The following is a 23,435-nucleotide window of genomic DNA, read 5'->3' on the forward strand; positions in this document are numbered from 1 at the left end:
ATGCCTGGAGCAGTGAAGGTCACAGTCACCCTGAAACTTTATGCTGCTAGTTCCTGCCAGGCCTCTGCTCCAGACGTGTCGAACTTCATAATCAACCTCCAAAACTGCAGAATGCAGGTGACGTATGCCCTGAACGAGAGGGCGTCTGACGGTATCATATTTTCCACAAATGCAACAGACACCAGAGTGTGGCAACTGGAGGATTTTCACAGTAACTTCATTGCAGTGTTAATGTGAGCTTACTTGTGACACTAATAAAGATTATTTGGGTGGCACAGTGGTTAACATTGCTGCCTCACAGCTCCAGGGTCCCAGGTTCAATTCTGGACTTTTTCCAGAAACCTGGGTGTGAAATGTGGGTTCTGGCAGTTCCCACTCGATGAAGAATCCTCAGAAGTTACCACATTCATATCTCTGGTAGGCAGGTATTGATTTCTTCTTTGGGTGGCCCTGTGGCACAGCAGTTAGCACTGCTGCCTCATAACACCAGAGACCGGGTTTGATTCCTGCCTTGGGTCACTGTTTGTGTGGAATTTGCACTTTCTCCCCGTGTCTGCCTGGGTTTCCCCCGGGCGCTCCAGTTTCCTCCCACTGTCCAAAGGTGTGCAGGTTATGTGGATTGGCCATGCTAAATTGACCCTTAGTATCCAAAGATTACGTGGTATTGCTGGGTTACGGGGATAGAGTGGAGGCCTGGGCTTAAGTAGGGTGCTCTTTCCAAGGGCTGGTGCAGACTCGGGCCGAATGACCTTCTGCACTGTAAATTCTGTGACCCCATTATTAAATGCAGCCAGTCAGGCTCAGAGGGCTGTGGAATTTGCCTCCATGGTGGGATTCCCTCAGGTGCAGAGGGCAGATGACTCAACCAATGTGGCCATTAAGATGCATCCAAGGGCATTCGTGAATAGGAAGAAATTCCACTCGTTCATTGTTAAATTCGTACAGTATCTGACTACAAAAGAGATTTGATTCATAAGAAATAAGAGCAAGAGAAGGCTATTTTGTCCCTCGGGGCTGCTATGTCTTTCAGTAAGATCATGGATAATCCGATGGTGGCTTTAAATGCACTTTTCTGTCTATCCCCGAAAACCCTTGACACCTTTTATTGATCTAAATTCTGCGGCTTGAATATATTCAGTAACCGAGTCTCCACTACTCTCTGTGGAAGAGAATCCCAAAGATTAATGACCTTCTGAGAGAATAAATGTCTCCTCATCTCAGTCTTAAATGGGAGACTATTATTAAACTGGACCCCCGTTTCTAAATATCTCCACGAGGGAAAAGTCCTCTGAGCATCTACCGCACCAAGCCCCCTCAGAATTTTAGTGTTTCAATAAAATCACCTCTCATTCTTATCAACACCAATGAGTAAGGGCCGGATCTGCTCAACCTTTCCTCAAAAGACAACCTATTTATCCCAGGAATCAGCCACGTGAACCTTCTCTGAACCACTTCCAATGCAAATATATCTCTCCTTCAGTAAGGAGACCAAACTTCATAGAATACACTTGGTGTGATCTCACCAATGCTCTGTACGCTTTGCAGACTCTTTGCACCCTCCTCACAACTTACTATTTTTGTATTGTTAGCAAATTTGGCTGCAATACAAGCCATTTAGAGAAATAGTAAACAGTTGGGACCCCCAACACTAATCCCTATGGAACTCCACTAATTTTGTTTTGTTCGTTCATGGGGTATGGGTGACATTGGCTGGGCCAGCATTTGTTACTTCTAGGCCATAAGAGTCAACCACATTGCTGTCGATCTGAAGTCACATGAAGGCCAGACCAGGTTAGATGGCAGATTTCCTTCCCTAAAGTGAACCAGGGATGCAATTGTCCCCTACCCGGCGGGGCGGGGGGTCCTGGCGTAGCGGAGTGGCACCAACCACTCCGGCGTCGGAACTCCCCAAAGGAGCGGAATTCTCTGCACCTTTAGGGGCTAGGCCCGTGCAGGAGTGGGTCCTGCTCCGCCAATGGTGCCAAAACTGGCGCCAACAGCCGTAGGCGCTACGCCACCCGGCGTCGGGGCTGGCCGAAAGGCCTTCGCCGGTCCGCGCATGCGCCGGGGCGTCAGCGGCCGCTGACGTCACCACCAGCGCATGCGCGTTGAAGGGGGTCTCTTCTGCCTCCGCTGTGGCGGCGGCGTAAGAAAAAGAGTGCCCCTATGGCACTGGCCCGCCCGCCGATCGGTGGGCCTCGATCGCGGGCCAGGCCACCGTAGGGACACCCCCCGGAGTCCGATCGGCCCGCGCCCCCCCCCCTCCTCCCCCCCAGGACCCCGGGGGCCCAATCCCGCCGGCACAGAGGTGGTTTAAACCACGTCGGCGGGATTGGCCTGTCAGTGGCGGGACTTCGGCCCATCGCGGCCCGGAGAATCGCTGCGGGGGGCACGCCGATCGGCATAGCGTGATTCCCGCTCCCACCAATTCCCGGGTGCCGGAGAATTCCGGCCACGGCGGGGGCGGGATTTATGCCGGCCCCGGGCGATTCCCCGACCCTGTGGGGGGTCGGAGAATTCCGCCCCAGATGTTTTTTTATGACGATCAACAATGGTTTCATGGTCATTATTAGACATTTTATTCCAGATTTTTATTGCCGTGGTAGGATGTGAACCCAGGTCCCCCAGGGCAATTCCCTGGGCTTCTGGATCACAATAGTCCATTGGCGATACCACTACGTCACCACTTCCCTGCTAGTACATTCTAATGTTTGTATGCCTTCTGCCTTCCTGATACACTCTGGCTACCTTTACCCTGCATTATTTCCTTGTCCTTTCTCTTTAACTTTACAAATCTCCCCTCACATTAAGTCTTTCCACTTCCCACCTCTCTATTTAGTTTACTGCTCTTTCTACAGTTCTGGATATACTATTTACTAGGAAACTGATATCAATACGGATCAGGTGAAGGCCATTCCGACGGTACAACCCTCTTTTCCCACTACTGGTACCAGTGTCAAATGAATCAAAACCCACTTCTCCCATACCGATCTTTGATCATGTGTGCAAGATTATTTGGGATTTGTCACAATGTGCTCAGCCTGAGCTTGTTTCAGGATTCTTTACTGTTTATGTCAAAGATCCTCTTACCAGTGTCTCCTGGGCGACAAAGGATGTCCACGAGAGGAATGCACCATGACACTAACATGCAAAAGAGGCACATAAATGATACAGCTGCTGTCATGTCTTCATTGTGATCACCATCAAGTAGGCCACGAATCTCCTGCAGATCTGGTTGTGGCACCTCGATCACAGTTGAACTGCACCCTAATATGACCCTCCATGAGTATTGCACTATGCACCCTTGGGGAAGGAGAAGGAAGAGGATAATCAGCCGTAGCGGTCTGCTCCTACTGAGGTGCCTCCAGAAACATCAGCAGAACGACGTGCAGTTTTTAAAAATTCATTTCCGGGATATACTGGCTTTTATAATAACATTTATTGGCCATCCATCGTACTGCTGCCACCCTTTTCCACAATTTCCAATCCCATGGCATTCCAACCCCACTTGTTGGCTCTGCTGCAGTGAGAAAAGTCAGAGAGCCCTGGGGCAGAATTCTCCATTTCAGAAACTTAAGTGTTGACACCGGGACTGAATCAGTGGACTTCTATGACAACTAAACCGGCGCCAGTCCCGGAGGAATTCCAAATCCATTAATAGCACCGGCGCCAAGTGGAACACGATTAATTCCAATGAAAAACGGTATCCGATCTGCCGGGGTCAGGATTGGCACTCGAGAGGCTGACAAGCTGCAGCCATATATTAGCACTCCACTGGTCGGGTACACTGAGGGAGAATTCAGAACGTCCAAATAACTAACAACGCGTCTTTCAGGACTTGTGGGAGGAAACCGGAGCACCTGGAGGAAACCCATGCAGACATGTGGAGAACATGCAGATTCTGCACAGACAATGTCCCAAGCTGGGAATCGAACGTGGCACCCTGGAGCTGTGAATCAACAGTGCTACCAACTGTGATACTGTGCTGCCCTCTGTTTCCTGCACTACTGGCTCAACCTGCTTCAACCACACTCTGAAAGCTCAGCTCCTCTGCAAGTCCAACCATGTCTGTTTAGTGAGGCTGGCTGGCCACCTACCCCCTGCCATCTTCGGAAAGGCACCTGTTTATGCGCGCACTTCTTCCAACGTTACCTCGAGTGATGTGTCTGTCAATCGAGTGGCTGGCCTTCGCCATCTGCCACCTTATTATCCTCCAGTGCTTGTTCATGCAAATGAGCAGCCCACACAACACAGTGATGACATTGTGCTTGTTGCTTTAAATACATACCCCTCATTTGGGCTTCTAAAACCTCAATCTCTACTATTTACCATGGACATCAATCTTGGAAGTAGCCTCTCAATTGATTGCCCTGCAAAATTCAAGCAGAAAGGTGGTTGGATTGCCAACCCAAAAATGGTACTGCTGCTTCACCAGGGGCTAAGTCCACAATATTCTATCCTAGCAGTCTCAACAAAGTGGTAAAATTGCAGCTGGAGTGGGTAGACTGGCATGGCACCGAATTTTACAGCCCTCGCTGCCTACCATCCCATGCCCAGGAAGTTCCGTCCGAAAGTATGCCCTCTGTAATTGTAGTATCTGCAAACTCTCCTGAAATGGAGTAATTTATTTGTAAGAGTAAGGCATGTTAATTATAAACATTCCATTAACCAAAGAGCCAGATCAATTTTTGAATGGCCTGAAAAGGAAGTTAATAATCAGTGCCTTTGTAAGGGAGATGAGCAGACATGCTCCAGAAAGGTTCTGCATGTTTCCTTAATTAATTTGTTTTTCTGAATAGGCCTGCAGTGTCCAGTATATGTTAGTGTTTCAGAATCTGAAGTTGTACAAATATTCATAAGTGTGTTTTACACTGTCAATGATGAATGAAGACAAGATGTCTGCTGGATGCCACACATCTCTCAATTGTGTGTTCACTATGTTCTACAGGAGCAGCACTTTCGCTGATGGATAAAGAGGGATTAACTGCCCTCAGTTGGGCATGTCTGAAGGGTCACTTGCCAGTGGTTCAGTCTTTAGTGGAAAGAGGTGCTGCCACAGATCATGCAGATAAAAATGGACGGACACCTCTGGATCTTGCTGCATTTTATGGTGATGCAGATGTCGTAAGTATCTCAGACATGTAAATAATTTAGGTTTCTATGGTAAAAATGTTCATTGTAGTTTCTTTTGGCATCCCAGAATTTTTCTCTCCGTTCCCTCTTCCGACAACAAAGCTAGTGTGGAGGGATAAAAGCATGGAAATCAACACTGGCTGGATTCTCGTCTGTTTTTCTCAAATGTCAAATCCTACTAACCTGTTTTCAAGTATCTAATGAGACAGAACTGTAAAAATGGATACCTCCTTTTATCTGTGAAAAGTATCTTCATTGGATATTAAAGATAATAATATTTTTATGCTACCCATCACTGTTTAGCTATGTATTGTGTCATGGAAGCAAAACCTTATAAAGCTCTCTGGCTTAGTAAAGAAATGTGATCTAAATTTGAGAATTAACAGCACCTACTGTTTCGTCGGATCACCAATTTGAGTGACTTTAAAATGGTTGCAAACATTTTAATGTTTTTGAGTAGAAGAGATTATGGAGTGATATTCTAAAGCTATGGAGTGGTCAATGTATTATGTTTTTTCATGCTGTGCATCTTGTAGATGGTACACACTGCTGCCACTTTACATCAGTGGTGGAGGGATTGAATGTTTGTGGAAGGGGTGGCATCAAGATGTTCAGTTACTCTTCCTTGTATGTCCCCACTCGCTGTATATTTTTGAGAGGTTTTTGACTCCAGCTTCTACCATTATCTATATATTTCTCATTCCTCTTGCCCATTAATTTCTTGATTCTGGCAAGGAAAATTGAGAATTATCAGGACTATAAAAGATATACATATATAATATATATGTATATTTTCCTGACATGATGCCTGTGTATCCTCCTTCTATTACTGACCAAATTGATAGATGCTGGATCTAAGATTAACGAGGCTATTTAAGTCCTTGATATGTATTTTTTCTCACATTAGGTGCAGTATCTCGTGGATCATGGAGCAATGATTGAACATGTGGACTACAGTGGCATGAGACCCTTGGATAGAGCAGTGGGGTGCCGCAATACAGCCGTGGTGGTCACTCTCTTGAAGAAAGGAGCCAAGATAGGTAGGCCTCTGAGAGACAGTCCCCCCACCCTGCAATGAATGCCTTTTGAGTTATCAGAAAAGAATCGCTTTTCATTAAAAGTGGAAGACTCGGTTTGAAATTGTCTTTTATGGGGCAAAGTAAATTTCTATTCACTTCTGCAGGAGATATTTCAATGAGTCACTACATACATTTTTAGAATCATTCATTCAAATACCATTAATTTAATATTCATAGATTGCTTTTCTATCTTGGAAACATTAATATGGAGCAACATCTACAGCCTTTGGTGTCACATTTGAAAGTAACCCGTGATCATAATTTCATCAGCGCAAAATTAGACTCCAATTTCATGCATCTTATTGTAATATACAGTGCACTGACCTTGAAGTTATTTCAACATCGTAAAACATGACGATATATAGATGCTGATATTCCACACCAGTCTGGCATGCTGTGACGTGAAGCCTAGAGGAGCTTATTTGTCGGCTTGAAATTAGAAAGATAAATAGGATGCTAGCTTATCTTAAACTTTATACCTGAAACAAGTACAGCAGCATAATCTGATAACTGGATTAATATAATTGGGATTTTTGGATCAAGATATCTGTTCAGAAGACCTGTGCATATAAAAGCACAGTTTTGAACCTTAATATTTGTCAGCTGAGTCCAAATGAACCTCTTCTATTCAGAACCATGAAAATCACTACTGGGAATTAAAACAGCGACGGATAGGTTTCTAGAAGTCTCAAAGCTTTCATTTTCCAATTTATAAGTAATTGTTTTGAGATATCAATCTTCCTGTATTATTTTCTCATGTCCACATGCCACCCATAGCATGTGAATAAATATCTATTGGCGCAGGAAAGAATCTCAGTGAAACTGCGCTGCTGCAGCAAAACAAAGTTCCACACATGTTGCTGTAGATAAAATGAAAGAACAGTTAGAGGCCAAGTGAAAGGAAGCCAATGTGAATGGAACCGGTTAAAGTGTAATCTGAGCAGAACCTTTTCAATTCATGTCACATTCACCATAATTGAAGACGACTTTTCTGGATGGTTACATGTGAAATTCCCAGCTGTTACATTTTGCTGGGACAGTGTGAATACAGTGCTTCGTTCTGAAGTTGGGAGGAACAGTCAGAAAATACAAATAAAGCCACTTAGTGGCAGCTTACATGACACCATTGGAAAAAACGCTTCAAAAACCCTAGATTGTATAAACATGTATAGAGTATTGTCTGCCTTCTGAAAGTTATCAAGGTTGCAGATCAGTTTTTATATTAAATTAGATTTTGAATCCAAAATAAAATATATTGGACATATTGAATTCTTGCTAATAAAACTTTAGTTTGGATTGGCTGTAATGTCTTAAATTCCTAAGCATTTTAGAAGTGGTTCAGAGTGAAGAGAAACGAGAATGTTTTACTTTGCTGTGAACTGACTAACATCCCTAGGAGGAAGATGATTTAAAGAGACATGGTTCTGGGGACGGTGACAGTTCCCAGTTTTCTTCGATATTGTTTGCTTTTCCGGCCTTATGCTCTCATGACATATATTTACATTCCTGCCTGTTTACAACCTCCTGTCGCTATTTTACTCATGAACAAAAGTGTCCAAGCTTCAGGTATGCATCGGTATGCAGCTTTAAGGGCCATGTATGAAGTTCAAATCTATGTTCCGATTGACTTGTTGAGAACAAGAAATCATGAGACCGATACAAAAGTTATCTACCAATATCTTAACAGTACTAGGCACATCCTCTTCAAATCTGCAGGTCCACAAAGTTGAAAAAGACAAACCAACAAGTAAGAAATATGAGCACAAATAGAACTAAATTTCTGGGCTTTTAGAGCTGAGTTACCCAGACCTTGAGGGCTTCACACGGCCCTTGGATAGCAGTTTGGACACTTCTTTGATCTTATTACTTCCTTCAGTATAATCTGATCTGATGCTTAACACCATGGTGAGAATGTGGATGGAAACCAACTGCCTGTTCCAGAAACATTAGATCCACGAGATCATCAGATTTCTGTCCTTCTGTCATTAGCTTTCTGTACTTTTATGTATTTGTTGACTTACTAACACATTATTTCTGTTGCTGTATACTAATAAAAACATTTTCTGCAATGATAGCCCTGTTTTCCTTTGAGTACATGACATGGTCTTTTGGACATTAGGTCTGTAGTCACCAGAAGTGTATTAGTATTTTCAGGGTAAATCTGAAAGCTACTCGTGCTGTAGCTGACTACACAAAAAAACTACATAACAGTGACCATGCTTCAAAACATGCACAGGGTATGATAAGGAACCATACAGATGAAGGTTCATTCTTTCTAGCATCACATCTATGTTGGACAATCCCTCTTACCATAGGCACGTATTGGGGTTGGAATCTAATTCTGCTATGTGTGGAAGGGAAATTAACATAAATGAAAAACTGCTGAAATATTCTGGTTTCGGCCTTATTATGAAAACACATTGTCCTCCAAAAGATAACAAAGCCAAGGGCAAGAACATACATACTACGTATTTCATCATACGTACTTTCCAAGGTCTCTTTAATATATACGTGCCTGTTTACTTCAGATTATAAAAGCATGCTGTCTTCAATCGAATCTCAGAGTGCAGTGCACTAGCTTTTGCAGCTGGAACACACTCTCTCCGCAAATATATTTATGTAAATAAATTTCCTTAAATCAAACCTCGAGGAATTTGTCTTTATTATGATTTCCACAACACTATGGCAAGTCCCTCAAGCTTCTTTCATAATTGCTACAAGAGAGCATAGGTTTAATCCTTTCAGTCGCTGCATCAAATTTTACTTTTTTGAAGCCTCCACATGCAAAAACTATTATCGGTGCCCACATACTTGGCTCCAGCTACTTGATCTTTATGCTGTCATAGGGTTTCTTTTCTGCTAAATTGTCTCCTTTCTACACTATTCTTTTCCTCCGGGATCCAGTTAACTTCAAACCTTTCTGATATGGAATGATGGATTTGATTTTTTTTAGTTGATTAGGAGAGTATATTTTGTAGACTTATTCAGGACTTAATAGAACTAAAAATGACACAAACTGTGTAAAGAACACAAGAACAACTACAGGTGAAGGAGGCCATTTAGTCCATCTTTCCATAGGATCTTCTCATCACAGCATCTGACAGCCTCTCTGAATAAGTCCAGACATTGGGCCTTCAGTATCTTGCCCAGGAGGCCATTCAAGATATTAATCAAACTTTCTGTGAAGGCACTGGTTGCTAACGTCAGAGCTGAACTTGCCTTGTCCCAACTTGTACTTGTGTCCTCTGCTTTAAGTGCTCATGATTAAACTTTCTACGTCACCTAGTAACTTGTACACCTTTGCAGGACTCTTCCCCCCCCCCCTTTGCATCTTTCACAGGTGAAGAGTCCATGTTTTTCTAATCATACCTCATAAGCTCTGTTCTTTGGGCAAATGCCAGTTAGGTATTTGACACCAGGCCTGCTTCATGCCTGTGTGTATTCACTGGTATCTGGGAGAACCTAAACTCTGTTAGAGGGTGTTTTGTGTGAACCTTCATGCCACCTCATTTTTCCAGAAATTATCATTAAAAAATAAAGTTCAATAACTTGAGATTGAATCCTAGAAACTTTTAATGAACACCCACAGCCCATGCACGTGAAAATCAATCAATCTTTTATATGAAGCTAGAAAGTCATGACCCAGGCAGCCCTTCCGTTATAAATTGCCTGAATCCCGATCCAAGGAAGATTGCACGGTCAACAATAACTTCACTTCCACCTTGAGGAACTCCTCAATCTCTTTGAATATTGCTTCAAACTGGTAAGCAGGAAAGCAGACCACTCACTGAGATTACCTTTACTCATGCTGGTTTACAGTGGATTTTCAGGGATCTTTGTTTCATTGATATCTTCACTCCTTTGCAGAGTGTTCGATTGAAGTGTGACATTATATTCAAGACTGTAATGACAACTGCCCTTTGCCAATCTTACCCTGACTTCATACAGTTTTACTCTTTATTTTCCTGAATGTAATGACTAATACAAGGGTGTATTTTCACCGGCACTATCAGTCCTCCTGTATGTTACGCCAGAATCTCAGAAAATTAGTGCTTTCCGTGTATTTGATAGTGGGGTAATCACAACCAAACCTAACCCTTTCCTCTCACTTTATAAGCAAATGTCTCAGCTCAGCAATCGGGTGGGAACTTGTATTTCTTATCTCTTCGCCCCTCCTCAAAGCAGGTTTGTGCAGCTAATTGTCTTACCACGGTGTTGTGCCAGCGGAGAAAAACGAATTTAATTAGAAATTAGAACTGGGGCATTCCTCAATGTTGTGACTCAATGCAACAGTATAAGGTGCATTCATTTACTTGTTGGGGAGCCACTACTGGTCTTTCTTTTTTTTAAATTTAACGTAAAGAAAAATTACATATTCTTGAAACATGCTGTATCCTAGTCAGAATAATAGTGGTGCTTTCAATACAATCATATAACTTACTGTGCAGTAGGAGGCCTTTCAGCCCATTGGGCTTGTGCCAATGCTAGCTATTTACTTAGAGCTATCTGCTCTCAATCCAATCTCCTTTTCATTGTATCCTTCTTCAAATACTTATCCAATCCCCCTTCGAATCATGTGACTGTCTGTTTCTAAAGCCACTTGTGGTAAAGCATCCCCTGTTTGAATTATTTCCTCGGTATTTGTGGCCAGGGTTGGGGGGGAGCGCCATCCCACTTCACCCTTCATTATTCTGTAGATTGTCCTAAGTGTTTTGAGAAAACAACTGCTATTCCCCAAAAAAAAACTTTCACTGTGTGGAAAGCTCTATTGGATTCTCTCCTTATCCTTCATTATTGCAGTAAAAAAGGTTTTAGCTTTTGGAACATTTCTTCTGAACTACAACCTCTCCTTCCATCATTCTTAGTAAGTCTTTGCTGTACCTTGTCCATGGCTTTGAATATCTTTCCCATGGGTAATCAGAACCGTGACATCATCTGCAATATATGGTCGAGGCAGTCTTGTATAAATTCAACATGACTGCAATGTTTTTATGTTCAATGTCTCTATATAAAATGGAGAATTCTATTTACCTTTTTTTTATTCAACTGCATTCGCAACTGTGCATTGGTGTTTCCTGAAGAGATCACAATAAACTTGCAGTTTTCAATCATGTCACATGTTGCCATGCTGATAATTACCTGACGAATTACTGATATCCGTTCCAATTTAATTTTAATTCAGCAACAGAAAAAAATGTTAATGAACCAGAGTTGAAAATGAATGTAAATGTAGTTGTACTTCCAATGTACAGGACCTTTCAGCCTATTGGCCTTGTTCCCTTCTAAGTAAGTTATTTTGTTTTTAAAAGAAAAAGCACGGGAACCTTTCTGGAGATATTTTAATATGTTACTTGCCTTCTGTAGTAGTCCCATCATTTTAGGTCTTCACATTAAGCAGGAAGCTTCTCAGCTGACAATTACTAACCCCATAGCGACCACCTACATAAGATACATTTGCATCTTTTTTTGCAGATTTGGGTAGTTCTGGCATCTTCCCACTCAAGTGTGTCAGTATTCAGGACAGGGAAGGATGGGGAGATCTGCCTTATATTTGAAGGGACAGTTTGCTGGCAGGTGCTGTAGTTGACTTGGATCATCATGGAGACACAATGTACTGGTTTCTAGAGAATAGAGGGACTAACACTGTATTTGGTACAATGTCGACTATATTTGAACTGAAAGTTCTCTCCCTGCAGTTAATTCATTGTCAAAATCAAAGTCATTGCAGCACAGAAGAAACCCTTCAGTCCATCAATCCATGCCAGATCTCTGCAGAGCAATCCAATCTGCTCCATTTCTTCACTCTATCCCCATTGCTTGTAAAATTATTGCCCCCAAGCACATATGAAATTTATTTTGAAATCATTGTTCATCTCTGCTTACAGTACTCTCAAAGGCATGCGTTCAGTTCATGACCACTCGCCGCATCTTCCTCTGCATTTCTTGCCTAAAACTGTCCACTGTCTCTGTCCACTAGCCCTTGTACCATCAAGCAAACAGTTTTTCTTTATTCCCCCTTATCCAAATCTTCCCTCTAACTCATTTACTATAAGGAGAACAGTCCCACATCTCCAACCTAACCTCTGAAAGAATTCTGGTAAATAACCTTTGCACCCTATCAAGGACACTCACTTATAGTGTGATGATCAGAGCTCTGAATGTGATGCAGTAGTCGAGTGATCTAGCCAAAGCTTTATAAAAGGTTCAACATAACTTCCCTGTTTGTACTCAGTGCTTCTATTTATGCGTCCCAAGGTCTCATGTGCTTTGCTAAATACTCTCTAAATATGCCCTGCCACCTTCAAATCTCTGTCCCTGCACATTCTTTAGAATTACGTCCTTAAGTCTATATTTCCTCTCCTTATCCCTTCTGCCAAAATTCATCCCTCACACTTCCCTGCATTGAATTCCATCTGCCACTTATCTGCCTATTCTGCGAGCCTTTCTATGTCCTGTTGCAGTTAATTTGTATCATCCTCATCGTTTGCCACGACTCTGGATGCGAAATGCTTGATGATGGGAATACATTGGAAAGACCCCATTCATTTCTATGCATGAATCAGAATTATGCATTCTGTGATGTGAGTTGACTTACACAAAAAGAACAAAATCTTTGAAAGGAAATTTTACATTTTTCCCTGACTATATCATTAACTGCTAAATGTTACTTTGAAAATCCATTTGCCTTTCATCTGTGACTACTCATTCACACTTTTTATGTTGCTTGTTTGATCAAATAACTGTCAGTGATGTCATTTTGCATGAAGGTTTGCTGCTTAATACATTCTTTTGGAGTTTAATACTTCACATATGAATCAACATTTGAATGTGCAATACATTACTGCATCTGGTTAACAAATATAGGTGAAAGATAAGCTGTGTACCAAAAACTGGCCAGATCAAAGCTAAATATTTAATAAGGGACTATAAAAGAAAGTGTTTGTCTTATTACTTTTCCCTCTTCTTGCTGATGTAAGCATTTTGTGTAAACAAGGAACTCTGTATACAAGATATTTTGTATCTGAACCATTATCATATCTGTGGAACATTAGAGATGTCAAGCTAAGGGTAAACGGCCACATGACACATAATATCCAAAATAAATTTTTCAGTATATACATGTCATATTACTAAAATATATTTATTAACCATGCGGATTTCATAGGTTCTTCGATGGCCTGATGAGTTATTTACGAATAGCGGGTTATGTCTCCTCCCCAAGTTTAAGTCTGTTGCAAATTGCAGCCCCCAAACCACCAAAGAGGACCCTTTGGGAAGGTCCACATGTGAGGACGGCAATGGGAAGCCACCTCATGTATTTTTTTCTATGGTCATATTGCTGATTGAAATTGAAAACTGGAAGCTCAAACGAGCAAGTGATGGCGAACACACAAGACGAAGCGTGAAGAAATGAACAGAATACCTACCATTGGGCGGTCACCACAACATAGTGGTCGTGTCAAAGTGTCAAAGTTGTTCAGTGGTCGCGTACATGGAAATAAAGTGTCACAGAGTTAACTGATGGAGATTTGATTCTGCGTTGTGCTGAATTCTCAATCTAAGCTATGCTACTCATAAAGGTGTAAAAGAGAGTTGAAGCACACAAGTTCGGAGGTAGATGTTCAGTTGATGGTAGTTATCCATGAATTTCTACTCTTTACTCACCTGATTGGTTACAGTATGGATCAAAATGATTTATTCCTGTTGGCCTGTATGCCTTTGATACTTATGGTAAAAGTGATGTATGTGTCCAGTACAAGTCTCCATCACTGAACTCTCGGATGCATCATCAATTCAGCCTTTGGAACTGTTTGACAAAGCTGGTGTGTGAAGATCTCCGCAGAAATCAAAACTGGGCTACTGCTCTTTCTTCATACAGCTGAACATTTCCTAAACTATCATCTTAATCTTCAGTAGGCTTCTCTAAACTTAACTATTAGAACTTAACTATTAGTTGTAATGGTCATTAATGACTATGTTGAAATCTCTGGAAGATTTTGATAACCTAGATCATAACCTTATGACAGAAAGTGTCAAATCTTGCTTGGCATTTTATTCAACCTTGTTGAGGAAACATTTAACATTGTGTATTTAAATCTGTTTGTATGGTATGACATCTTTGATAACATGTTATCATTCTTGTAATTGTAGTGCAGTGAATGGAGCTGGAATTTGTTTTTCTATAATCAAACATTGTGTTGGAATTTCTCAAGAAACCATTTATTATTTAGATGCCGCAATACAGTTGTTTCTCAGGAGTGTAGCAAATAGACCGAATAAAGCCAATATATAGGAAGTTGGCAAATTGGTTGCAGACCAACCTGTTTAAGCTAATGAAAATTAAAAAGGGAACCTTCATTGGTTATTCAATGCAAGGGCTGTGCAAATTTGATTTCTATGAGGTTTTCAAGAACGTTTTCCTGAAACAAGCGAAAAATAGATAATCTTGTCCCAATCATTGTTGACTTTATTTTTGTGGTGTTGTAAAGTGTTCTCTCCACTGAAAGCTGCTGAAAAACCTTTTACTTCAAGATTAAACCTGAAAAGACAATTGCTGCTTTCAAATCCAGATATTTCGGGAAATGAAAGTTGGTGACTTCATAAAATGTGTTACTGATCTTTTTGTTAGATCTTTGGTGGGGACGGGAAGGGGAATGAACAATTCTTTACTCCAACTATATTGTTGGTTGTGTTTGCCGTTGATGTTAACATATGGAATTCTTCCATTGAACACAATAGGTACTCAATTGGTTATCCATTAACTAGTAAATTGTCCTTATAATATTTCTGGGGTTTCCTTTTCGGTATTCCAACCCCATCTATTTTTGAGTGTTCTTGTACATTTTGCTGTAATTTTAGTGACAAGAAGATGAATCTGATCTCTCTGCCACATTTCCAAACCCAGAATTAACCATTAACTGTTGGTAAACATATTTTGTGTCAGGTGGTTAAAATGTACAACCCCAAAAGTAGAAGTGGAGGTGGGATCAGAGAATCTAGACCATTGCTGTTGTTTCTAGGTTTATGTGGGGACCTCGATCTCAGTTGTGCCTATGTTGGATCAAATTCCTGGAAGTGTAAACAATTGGTGCAATGATTTTGTGCTTGTATTTTACATCTCTACATACATTACCCATGTATGTAGAGCAACTAGGACCTATATATTTTTTTAACACCTTGAGATCCAGGTTCCCATCTCCATTGGATTCTTCCAGCCTTGGGACTGCTGCTTCTAGATGTAACTGTGCTTTCGGTAGCTTTCTGTGTGTCTGCTGCTGGCTTCACAAATTCCTCTTATGCGCTGTGTTTTTGTACAATGATTTGCTGGTGCACTAGCTTTGCTGCTTGCTCACTGCTATTTTTTTATTCTTTCTGTTTTTCATCTTCACATTTTTTTGAAAAAACCCTTCCTTTTTTTCTCCTTTTTTCATCACTGGGAAAGGTTGTCAAACACTCCCAAGTCGTCCTCGAGGTACATTCTGATATTTGTTGTTTTTTTTTGCCTTTCTTCAGTTTAGTCTGGACAGCATGAACAATTCTTTTTAATTTATCCACCCCTAATGAAAACAACCAATAGGATTGTTGTAGAGAACAACTTATTTGGTAAACAACAACACAATACACTATGATAAAAGCAAATTACTGCAAATGCTGGAATCTGAATCGAAAGAGAAAATGCTGGAAAATCTCAACAGGTCTGGCAGCAACTATAGGGAGAGAAAATAGCTAACGTTTCGAGTCCGATGACTCTTTGTCAAAGCTTTGACAAAGAGTCATCGGACTCGAAACGTTAGCTCGTTTCTCTCCCTACAGATGCTGCCAGGCCTGCTGGGATTTTCCAGCATTTTCTCATTCGTTATAATATACTATGATTCAGTGTTCCAAATCTCTATTTGGAGTGATTGCAACAATATTATGGACATTTCTAGCCCCCATCAACCACTGTATTGATGCCAGGTTATCATAATGCTGTTGTCCGTTCTAATTAATCCCATCAGCAATTCTAGTTGTCTGCAAATTGGCTGTCAAATTTATTAACATTACAACAGTCATTATACTTCAGAAGTAATTACTCGTGAAACATTTTAGCAGGTCCTGAGGATGTGATGAGGCACTCTATAAATACAAGTTCTTCCTTCTGCTTTTCTCAGTTTTTATCAATTGCAGTAACTGCTTCATCAACAAAAACAATTCCCAAAACTTTAATAATCTACCCTCCCCCCCCCCCTTCATTTCTTCTCCCTCCTACATTAATGTGAACTCACAGAATTGTTACGGCACAGAAAGAGGCCACTTGGCCCAACGTTTCTGCTCCAGCTCTCCAGGCGAGCATCATGACTTAGTGCCATTCCCCTGCCTTTTCTCCGTACCGCTACACATTGTTTCTATTCAAGTAATCATCTAATTCCCTCTTGAATGCCTCGACTGAACCTGCCTCCACCACACACATACTGATTTCTAAACTACCAGGATCCTCTGCACAATTTTGAAGAAAGCTTTTGAATGTAAAATCGATGACAGTCTTTAGACTTAAATTAATTCATATTACAGAATATCAGTTTGCAAGTCTGAGAGCAGTTACTGTAGTATAATTCCCTATCCTTAGGGCCACAGAAATTATAGTTGCAGAACTAGGCACCGGTGCTGCGCAATTCCTCATTTAATTTATGCCTGTATTGATGACGGTGTCTGAAACTGACATGTCGATCTAAAGAGCCAGTGATTCAAATCATTGCGATTTGTCTCTGTTCCAATCACTTCCACAAATAACATAACACAATCTCATCCAGGTTTGTTGCATTTAAATAAAAGAATCTCAAATGGCAACCGTTTTTTACACATTTACGGGTGACTGAGTCATTGAAAACCCTTATAAAAATAATCATTACGGCTGCTGTTTACAACACTTGGAAGAACGTCAGTGCAACAAATTATAATGTTGACTTGCTAATCAAATCCAAACTAGATGCCTTGGTAAACAACCCATTTTTACCTTGTAATTTTCTCAATCAGCTGAATATTTATTTGACCTGGTGCTTCTGATTAAGATTTTTCATAGGAAGCTGGATAGCCTCATTATTAATCTAAAGCTGAAATGGACTAGCCATCTAAATTATATCTCTCTGCCTTTGGCCTTAAATCCAGATTCAGAATGTTTTTGAGAATACAGTGTATTTTCTGGTTTTGATCCATCTACTCAGTGAGGTGTCAAAATGACGGTATTAAATTGTTTTACTTCATTTAAAATCCTGTAAAAAGGCAGTGTGTTATTGCAACATCCATTGTATCGTGCCAGATTACTAATCAAGAATCCCATCAGCAATTTTAGCTGCCTGCAAATTGGCTGTCAAATTTACTAAAATTAGAAGTATAATCTCCTGTCCTGTCTTAATGAGGATGAGCGGACTATGTGGACATAGTTTGCTTGCATAACCAATAATCAGAATGCTCTTAACGTGCACTTTATTAGATCTGTTTTATACAAGGAAACCAAAGTCACATTAAAGTGAGCAATATGTTTGTTATATATTGCTGGCTCACCAAATTGACAATGTAGATTTGTATCAACATTAGATGTCCTGAAATGAGAAAAAGTATGTTTCCCAAAGCTACACCCTCCCCTTGACTAGTGCAAAATTCACCAAAAGCTGGTTTAAAGGTATCATTCCATGCTGTAGTGATGTTGGCTGTTACAGACTACACTGTAATTTTTACTATTATGCTATTTTGCATAGTTTATAGGTCACATTTTTGGAACATGTTTACATCCGCAGTTGTTCCGAGAATTACAGCAATTTTTATGATCACCACCCACCTGAATCAGTGCTGGGTTTGCAGTTGGTCATTTCTGTTTGGTTTAATGGAATGATGCCTAAGCTCCATTTCAAAGGGGCCAGTTAAATCCAAGTGATTTCTCTGCCTAAATTGGGATTGAAACACCAGTTCAATATGTTTTCATTCTGATCTGATCAAAAGCTGCAAATCTCTCCATCTTCCAGCCCCTGCTGCTTATCTTTGTTTGTTCTTTGTGTCTTCCCCTTCAGGACTGAGCAATGACACATTTTATTGAATTTTACGGTGATCATTTTAAATTACATTGAAGCCATATAGCTTTTATTGCTGGCCTTATAGCTTGTGTTTCAAACAGTTAGATTAAATATTCTCAGCAACCTTCTACTATAAAATAAACTTGTTAAATGAGGTGCAACAAGATGATATATCAATGCATAATATTATAAAAGTAATTTTCAGGAAGGAGATCAATTGGCACAAGAGGATTGAAGTCTCACTGAGTGCTGCTTCTAACACGCTGGTTCATGCACTTTTTTAAAAACTCTGTCCCTGTGATTTTAGCAAATCTTTAACCCATTTTTGTAACATTGCTAAAGTAGTGCACAGAGGTTTTGCACAAGGTGGAGGAACAGGGACCTTGCTGTATATGTGCATAAATCATTGGAGGTAGTTGGGTATGTTGAGAGAGCAGGTAAAAAAGCATATATCTTAGGCTTTATTAATAGGGACATTGAGGACAAGAGTAAGGAGGTCATGTTGAACTTGTAGAAGACACTAGTTAGGCCTCATCTGGAGTAATGCACCCAGTTCTGGGAATCATGCTTGAGGAAGGATGAGAAAGCATTGGAGAGACTCCAGAGGAGATTCACAAGAATGATTCCAGAGATAAAGAGCTGTAGCTACGAGGATAGATTGGAAAGGTTGGGAATATTTTTCCTGGAGAAAATAAGGCTGAGAGGAGAGTCGATAGAGGTATTTAACATTCTGAGGGGTATGGATAGTGTAAATAGTGAGAAACTCTTCCCACTCGAGAGCATCAAGAGCTAGAGGGCACAGATTCAAAAGGAGAAAGTGATGTGGGGAAAACAAATGTTCTCACATCAGAGTGGGTAGGGTTTCCTGAGAGGTTGGTGGAGGCAGGTTCAATCAAGGTATTCAAAGAGGAATTGTCTTGTTTTCTGAATAGAAAGAATGTGCAAGGTTACGGGATAAGGCAGGGGAAATGGGGCTAGGTAGAATGCTCTTTCAGTGAGCCAGTACAGACTCGATGGGCTGAATGGCCTCTTCTGCACTGAGAAAATTATGTAATTCTGTTAACCAGTGCACCAAACACAGCGTTTAGCAGAATATTAACTCGCGTCAGGGCAGTGCCTTTATGCTTCTTTGAACTTTGCAAATATCAACCAAAAAAACTGCTGAAAGCAAGGTTCCTTTTTTCTGCTAAATATCAAATAGCTTTCAGAATCTCAAAATCTATTCTAAATGAAAACAAATCCATACTGCAAGACTTCAAATTGTGCTTATATTGGAGGAAAACACACAGCCAGGAAAACATTTCCACCAACATACAAGTTACACACTAGTTTGACAGACCACAAAAAGCTAATTTACAAACATTAGCACGATTCTCACAGCTGTTGTCCAAAGAACGTTGTCAGATATTGTCTGACCTTTCCCACTTTGGCTCAGTACAGCTGAAGCAGGGTTGGGTTGAGGTTCGGCAAAATTAGATCCCCATGTTTTCATCCAATACATGGAGTAATTATTTTCTGTAAAATGCATTCCAATTCACTTTATTTACAAAGTGATTTTTTTCACACTGAAACACACAGATACATCAAAAATAAGCTCTCCTCCCAAACTGTTAGTAATTAATGTGAAAGTGGACATTTTAAAGCAGATTTGCATTTAATGAGCTTGTAAATATTACAGATTGCAAACCCCAACAAATGAGGATGACACCATTTTAAATGATAGTTATGTGGCACAATACCTAATTACAAAGTTGTTCTCTACCTCCATTATCCTATTGGTGTTTTTCATATAGTTTCCTACCCTAGCATTATGTGTGTTTTACCCCTCATGCATCCTGTGCACTGCAGGTCCAGCGACGTGGGCAATGGCCACCTCAAAACCGGACATCATGATCATCCTCCTGAGCAAGCTGATGGAAGAAGGAGACATGTTTTACAAGGTGGGATGAACCAGAGATTAATTGGCATGAGGGCTAAACAATCCAAGTTAGCTTTGAACAGCTCCATAAAATTAATATTCCCCTTTATTCATGTTTCTCTTATTTCTCTCTCTTCATTTCCCCTAAGTTTTATAACCTATCCTTTATTAATAGAAATGAAACAGAGTTCTGTTTTGGGACCATTTGCCGGGGTGTTTCCCGGCACTTGCAGCGCCGAGAGGGGCCCTGCTATTAAATAGGACTCTGCTTCATTCCTGGGCCTCGGCTGAGGTCACAGTTTGGCTCATTTCCTGCAATAACAAGCTCAGCTCACCAGTGCATAAAGAGATTGGGGCGCTATTCCCAATGCGGCCTCGGGGGGGCCCCCCAGCTTTCCAATAAGGGTGTCCTTGAGCCCCCCCCGCACCACACCTCATAAGGACAAGGCACCTCCAGGCCCGATCCGCCACCTGGGCATGGTACCTATGCCATAGTGTCCAGGTGGCATTGGGAGTGCCAGAACACCACCCTGCCCAGACCCTGACTGTCTGAAACCCCCCCCCCCCCCCCCCCCCAAGTGCCAGTAGGCCTGATCCATGTTTGTGGAAACCAGTGCTAAATAGCGTCCTCTCATGTTCTCCGAAGTGAGGCTGTTGGGTCCAATACCTTGGATAACTCTGGCGTGAACATATTTAAATGAGTTAAACTGATCACTTGAATATGCAAATCTGGATCCCACCGCTGATCTCGTGAAGCGTAACAAGCTGTGTAAAACTCGTGCGATTTAATGGCCTCAGGGCGAGATGAAGCCGTTAGATCGCGCCCTATGACGTCATGCCGTTGTGCATTATACTTCGTCTAGGCATAGGGGAGAGTTAGTGTCACCCTAAATTGTGCACCTTTCTTCTGAGGCGATTTAGTTCTGCTTGCGGCTGCCAGATTCAAATGTCCAACCATATTAGAATGGACCTCTGAGAGTTGCGATAAATGTCTTATCCACTACCCAATTTCATGCACGCAAAGAATAGCTGTAACTGTGCACACATTTCCAGTTGCAATTTGCAGATTTTTCATTCACAATGAGAGGATAGAAATTGAGATACCTTGATAAAATAGATCAATTAATATTCAAATGTACGGGACAAAATCAATGAAACTATCCTCTATGTCGTTAGTAGATAATGTTGCCTTCTGCCATTTCTCCAAATAATTCTGTGCATCCTGTAACCCTCTGAGTCAATTTAATACAAGATCGATCTTGTTACATTGATACCTGCCTGCAGCAAAATTGAAGGAGGAGGGAATCTCATTTTTACAAATTTTTGTAGCTTTAAAATATCAACCTACCTAGGTTGGCAGATTGTACAAAAACATTATCCTTTCACATTAAGTATGCAATTTTTCATCATATAATCCCCTGAAATCACATGTTTCCTAAAATGTTCTCATTACTCTGTAGAGTTTGAATGAAATAAAATGAAAATCGCTTATTGTCACAAATAGGCTTCAAATGAAGTTACTGTGAAAAGCCCCTCGTCGCCACATTCCGGCGCCTGTTCGGGGAGGCCGGTACGGGAGTTGAACCGTGCTGCTGGCCTGCCTTGGTCTGCTTTCAAAGCCAGCAATTTATCCCTGTGCTAAACCAGCCCCTTTGAAGCAGCAATCAGAAATAGTTTCACAAAGCTATCTAAAGATGGCAAAAATTCTATTGAATTTTACATCCGTGATGCTAATTGATAAGACACAAAATAAATTGACAATTTCAATTAAGTATATGACAGACTGTGGAAAATAAAATTGGATAACATTGCAGAGGAGGTGTTAAGCTAATATTTTCAGCACAGAAACAAAACATTCGGCCCAACAGGCCATGCTGGTGTTTATGCTCCACATGAACCTCCTCCCAACCTTCTTCATCAAAGCCCATTAAAACATTCTGTTATCCCTTTCTCCACTATTTTATTAAAGTTTATCGAGCCTCCCTTATATGAATCTATGTTGCTCATTTCAGCTAATAGCAACACGTTTCACATTCTAATCTATTTCTGGGCAAAGAGGTTTTTCCGAAATTCCCTCCTGGATTAAATAGTAAGAAGTCTTACAACACCAGGTTAAAGTCCAACATGTTTGTTTCAAACACTAGGTTTCGGAATTCACCTGAGGAAGGAGCAGTGCTCCGAAAGCTAGTGTTTGAAACAAACATGTTGGACTTTAACCTGGTGTTGTAAGACTTCTTACTGTGCTCACCCCAGTCCAACGCCGGCATCTCCACATTAGGATTAAATAGGAGGAATCAAGGGATATGGGGATAGGTCGGGAAAGTGGTGTAGAAGCATAAATTGCTGAATAGTAGAAAAGGCTCAGGCTGTATAGCCTACTCTTGCTCCTATTTCTTATGTTCTTCATTTTGGACCCTGGCTTTCATTTTCTCTATGTGTCTACTTTACCAAATCTTTTTATAATCTTAAAATACCTCAATCAACCCCCAGTCTGTTTTTTAGAGTAAGAAGCCTCAACCTGCTCAGTCTTTCCAGATGACTCTCAGTCTTTCCAGATGACTCTCAGTTCTGGGGCTGAATTCTCCCCTACCCAGCGGGGCGGGGGGTCCCGGCGGGATGGAGTGGCGTGAACCACTCCAGCGTTGGGCCGGCCCAAAGGTGCGGATTCCTCCACACCTTTAAAGGCCAAGCCCTCACCTTTAGGAGCTAGGCCCGCGTCGGAGTGGTTGGCGCACCGCCGGCTGGCTGGAAAGGCCTTTGGTGCCACGCCAGCCGGGGCCGAAGGGACTCCGCCGACCGGCGGAAGTCCACGCATGTGCGGGAGCATCAGTGGTTGCTGACGTCATCCCCGCGCATGCGCAGGGGGGTCACCTCCGCCATCGCTGAGGTTGATGCCCGACGCGGAAGGAAAGGAGTGTCCCCACGGCACAGGTCCACCTACGGATCGGTAGGCCCCGATCGCAGGCCAGGCCACCGTGGGGGCTCCTCCACCCTCCCCCCCCCCCCCCCCCCCCCCCAGGACCCCGGAGCCCGCCCGCGCTGCCTGTCCCGCCGGTAAGGGAGGTGGTTTGATTAACGCCGGCAGGACCGGCATTACAGCAGCGGGACTTCGGCCCATCACAGGCCGGAGAATCGCCGAGGGGGGGGGGGGGGGGGGGCTGCCGACATGTGCGCCGCGATTCCCGCTCCCGGCGAATATCCAGTGCCGGAGAATCCGGCGGGGGCGGGATTCACGCCGGCCCCCGGCGATTCTCCGAC

At 41.9% G+C, this 23,435-nt stretch overlaps 1 protein-coding gene across 17 annotated transcripts in view; it reads left to right on the forward strand.

Annotated features, from left to right (window-relative positions):
- The window catches only part of tanc2a (tetratricopeptide repeat, ankyrin repeat and coiled-coil containing 2a), a 1,067,833-nt gene that overhangs the window by 1,003,236 nt on the left and 41,162 nt on the right, over positions 1-23,435 (forward strand). For 12 of the 17 annotated variants that reach the window (XM_038778854.1, XM_038778853.1, XM_038778860.1 and 9 more), the window contains 4 exons: positions 4,949-5,124; positions 6,041-6,173; positions 15,655-15,684; positions 20,108-20,199. In XM_038778854.1, the coding sequence (XP_038634782.1) occupies positions 4,949-5,124; positions 6,041-6,173; positions 15,655-15,684; positions 20,108-20,199 (431 nt within the window). The remainder of the gene's footprint in view (positions 1-4,948; positions 5,125-6,040; positions 6,174-15,654; positions 15,685-20,107; positions 20,200-23,435) is intronic. The other 5 variants (XM_038778858.1, XM_038778862.1, XM_038778864.1 and 2 more) reach the window with 1 other exon arrangement.

Source organism: Scyliorhinus canicula, chromosome 19 (assembly GCF_902713615.1).
Source record: "Scyliorhinus canicula chromosome 19, sScyCan1.1, whole genome shotgun sequence".
Lineage (NCBI taxonomy): Eukaryota > Metazoa > Chordata > Chondrichthyes > Carcharhiniformes > Scyliorhinidae > Scyliorhinus > Scyliorhinus canicula.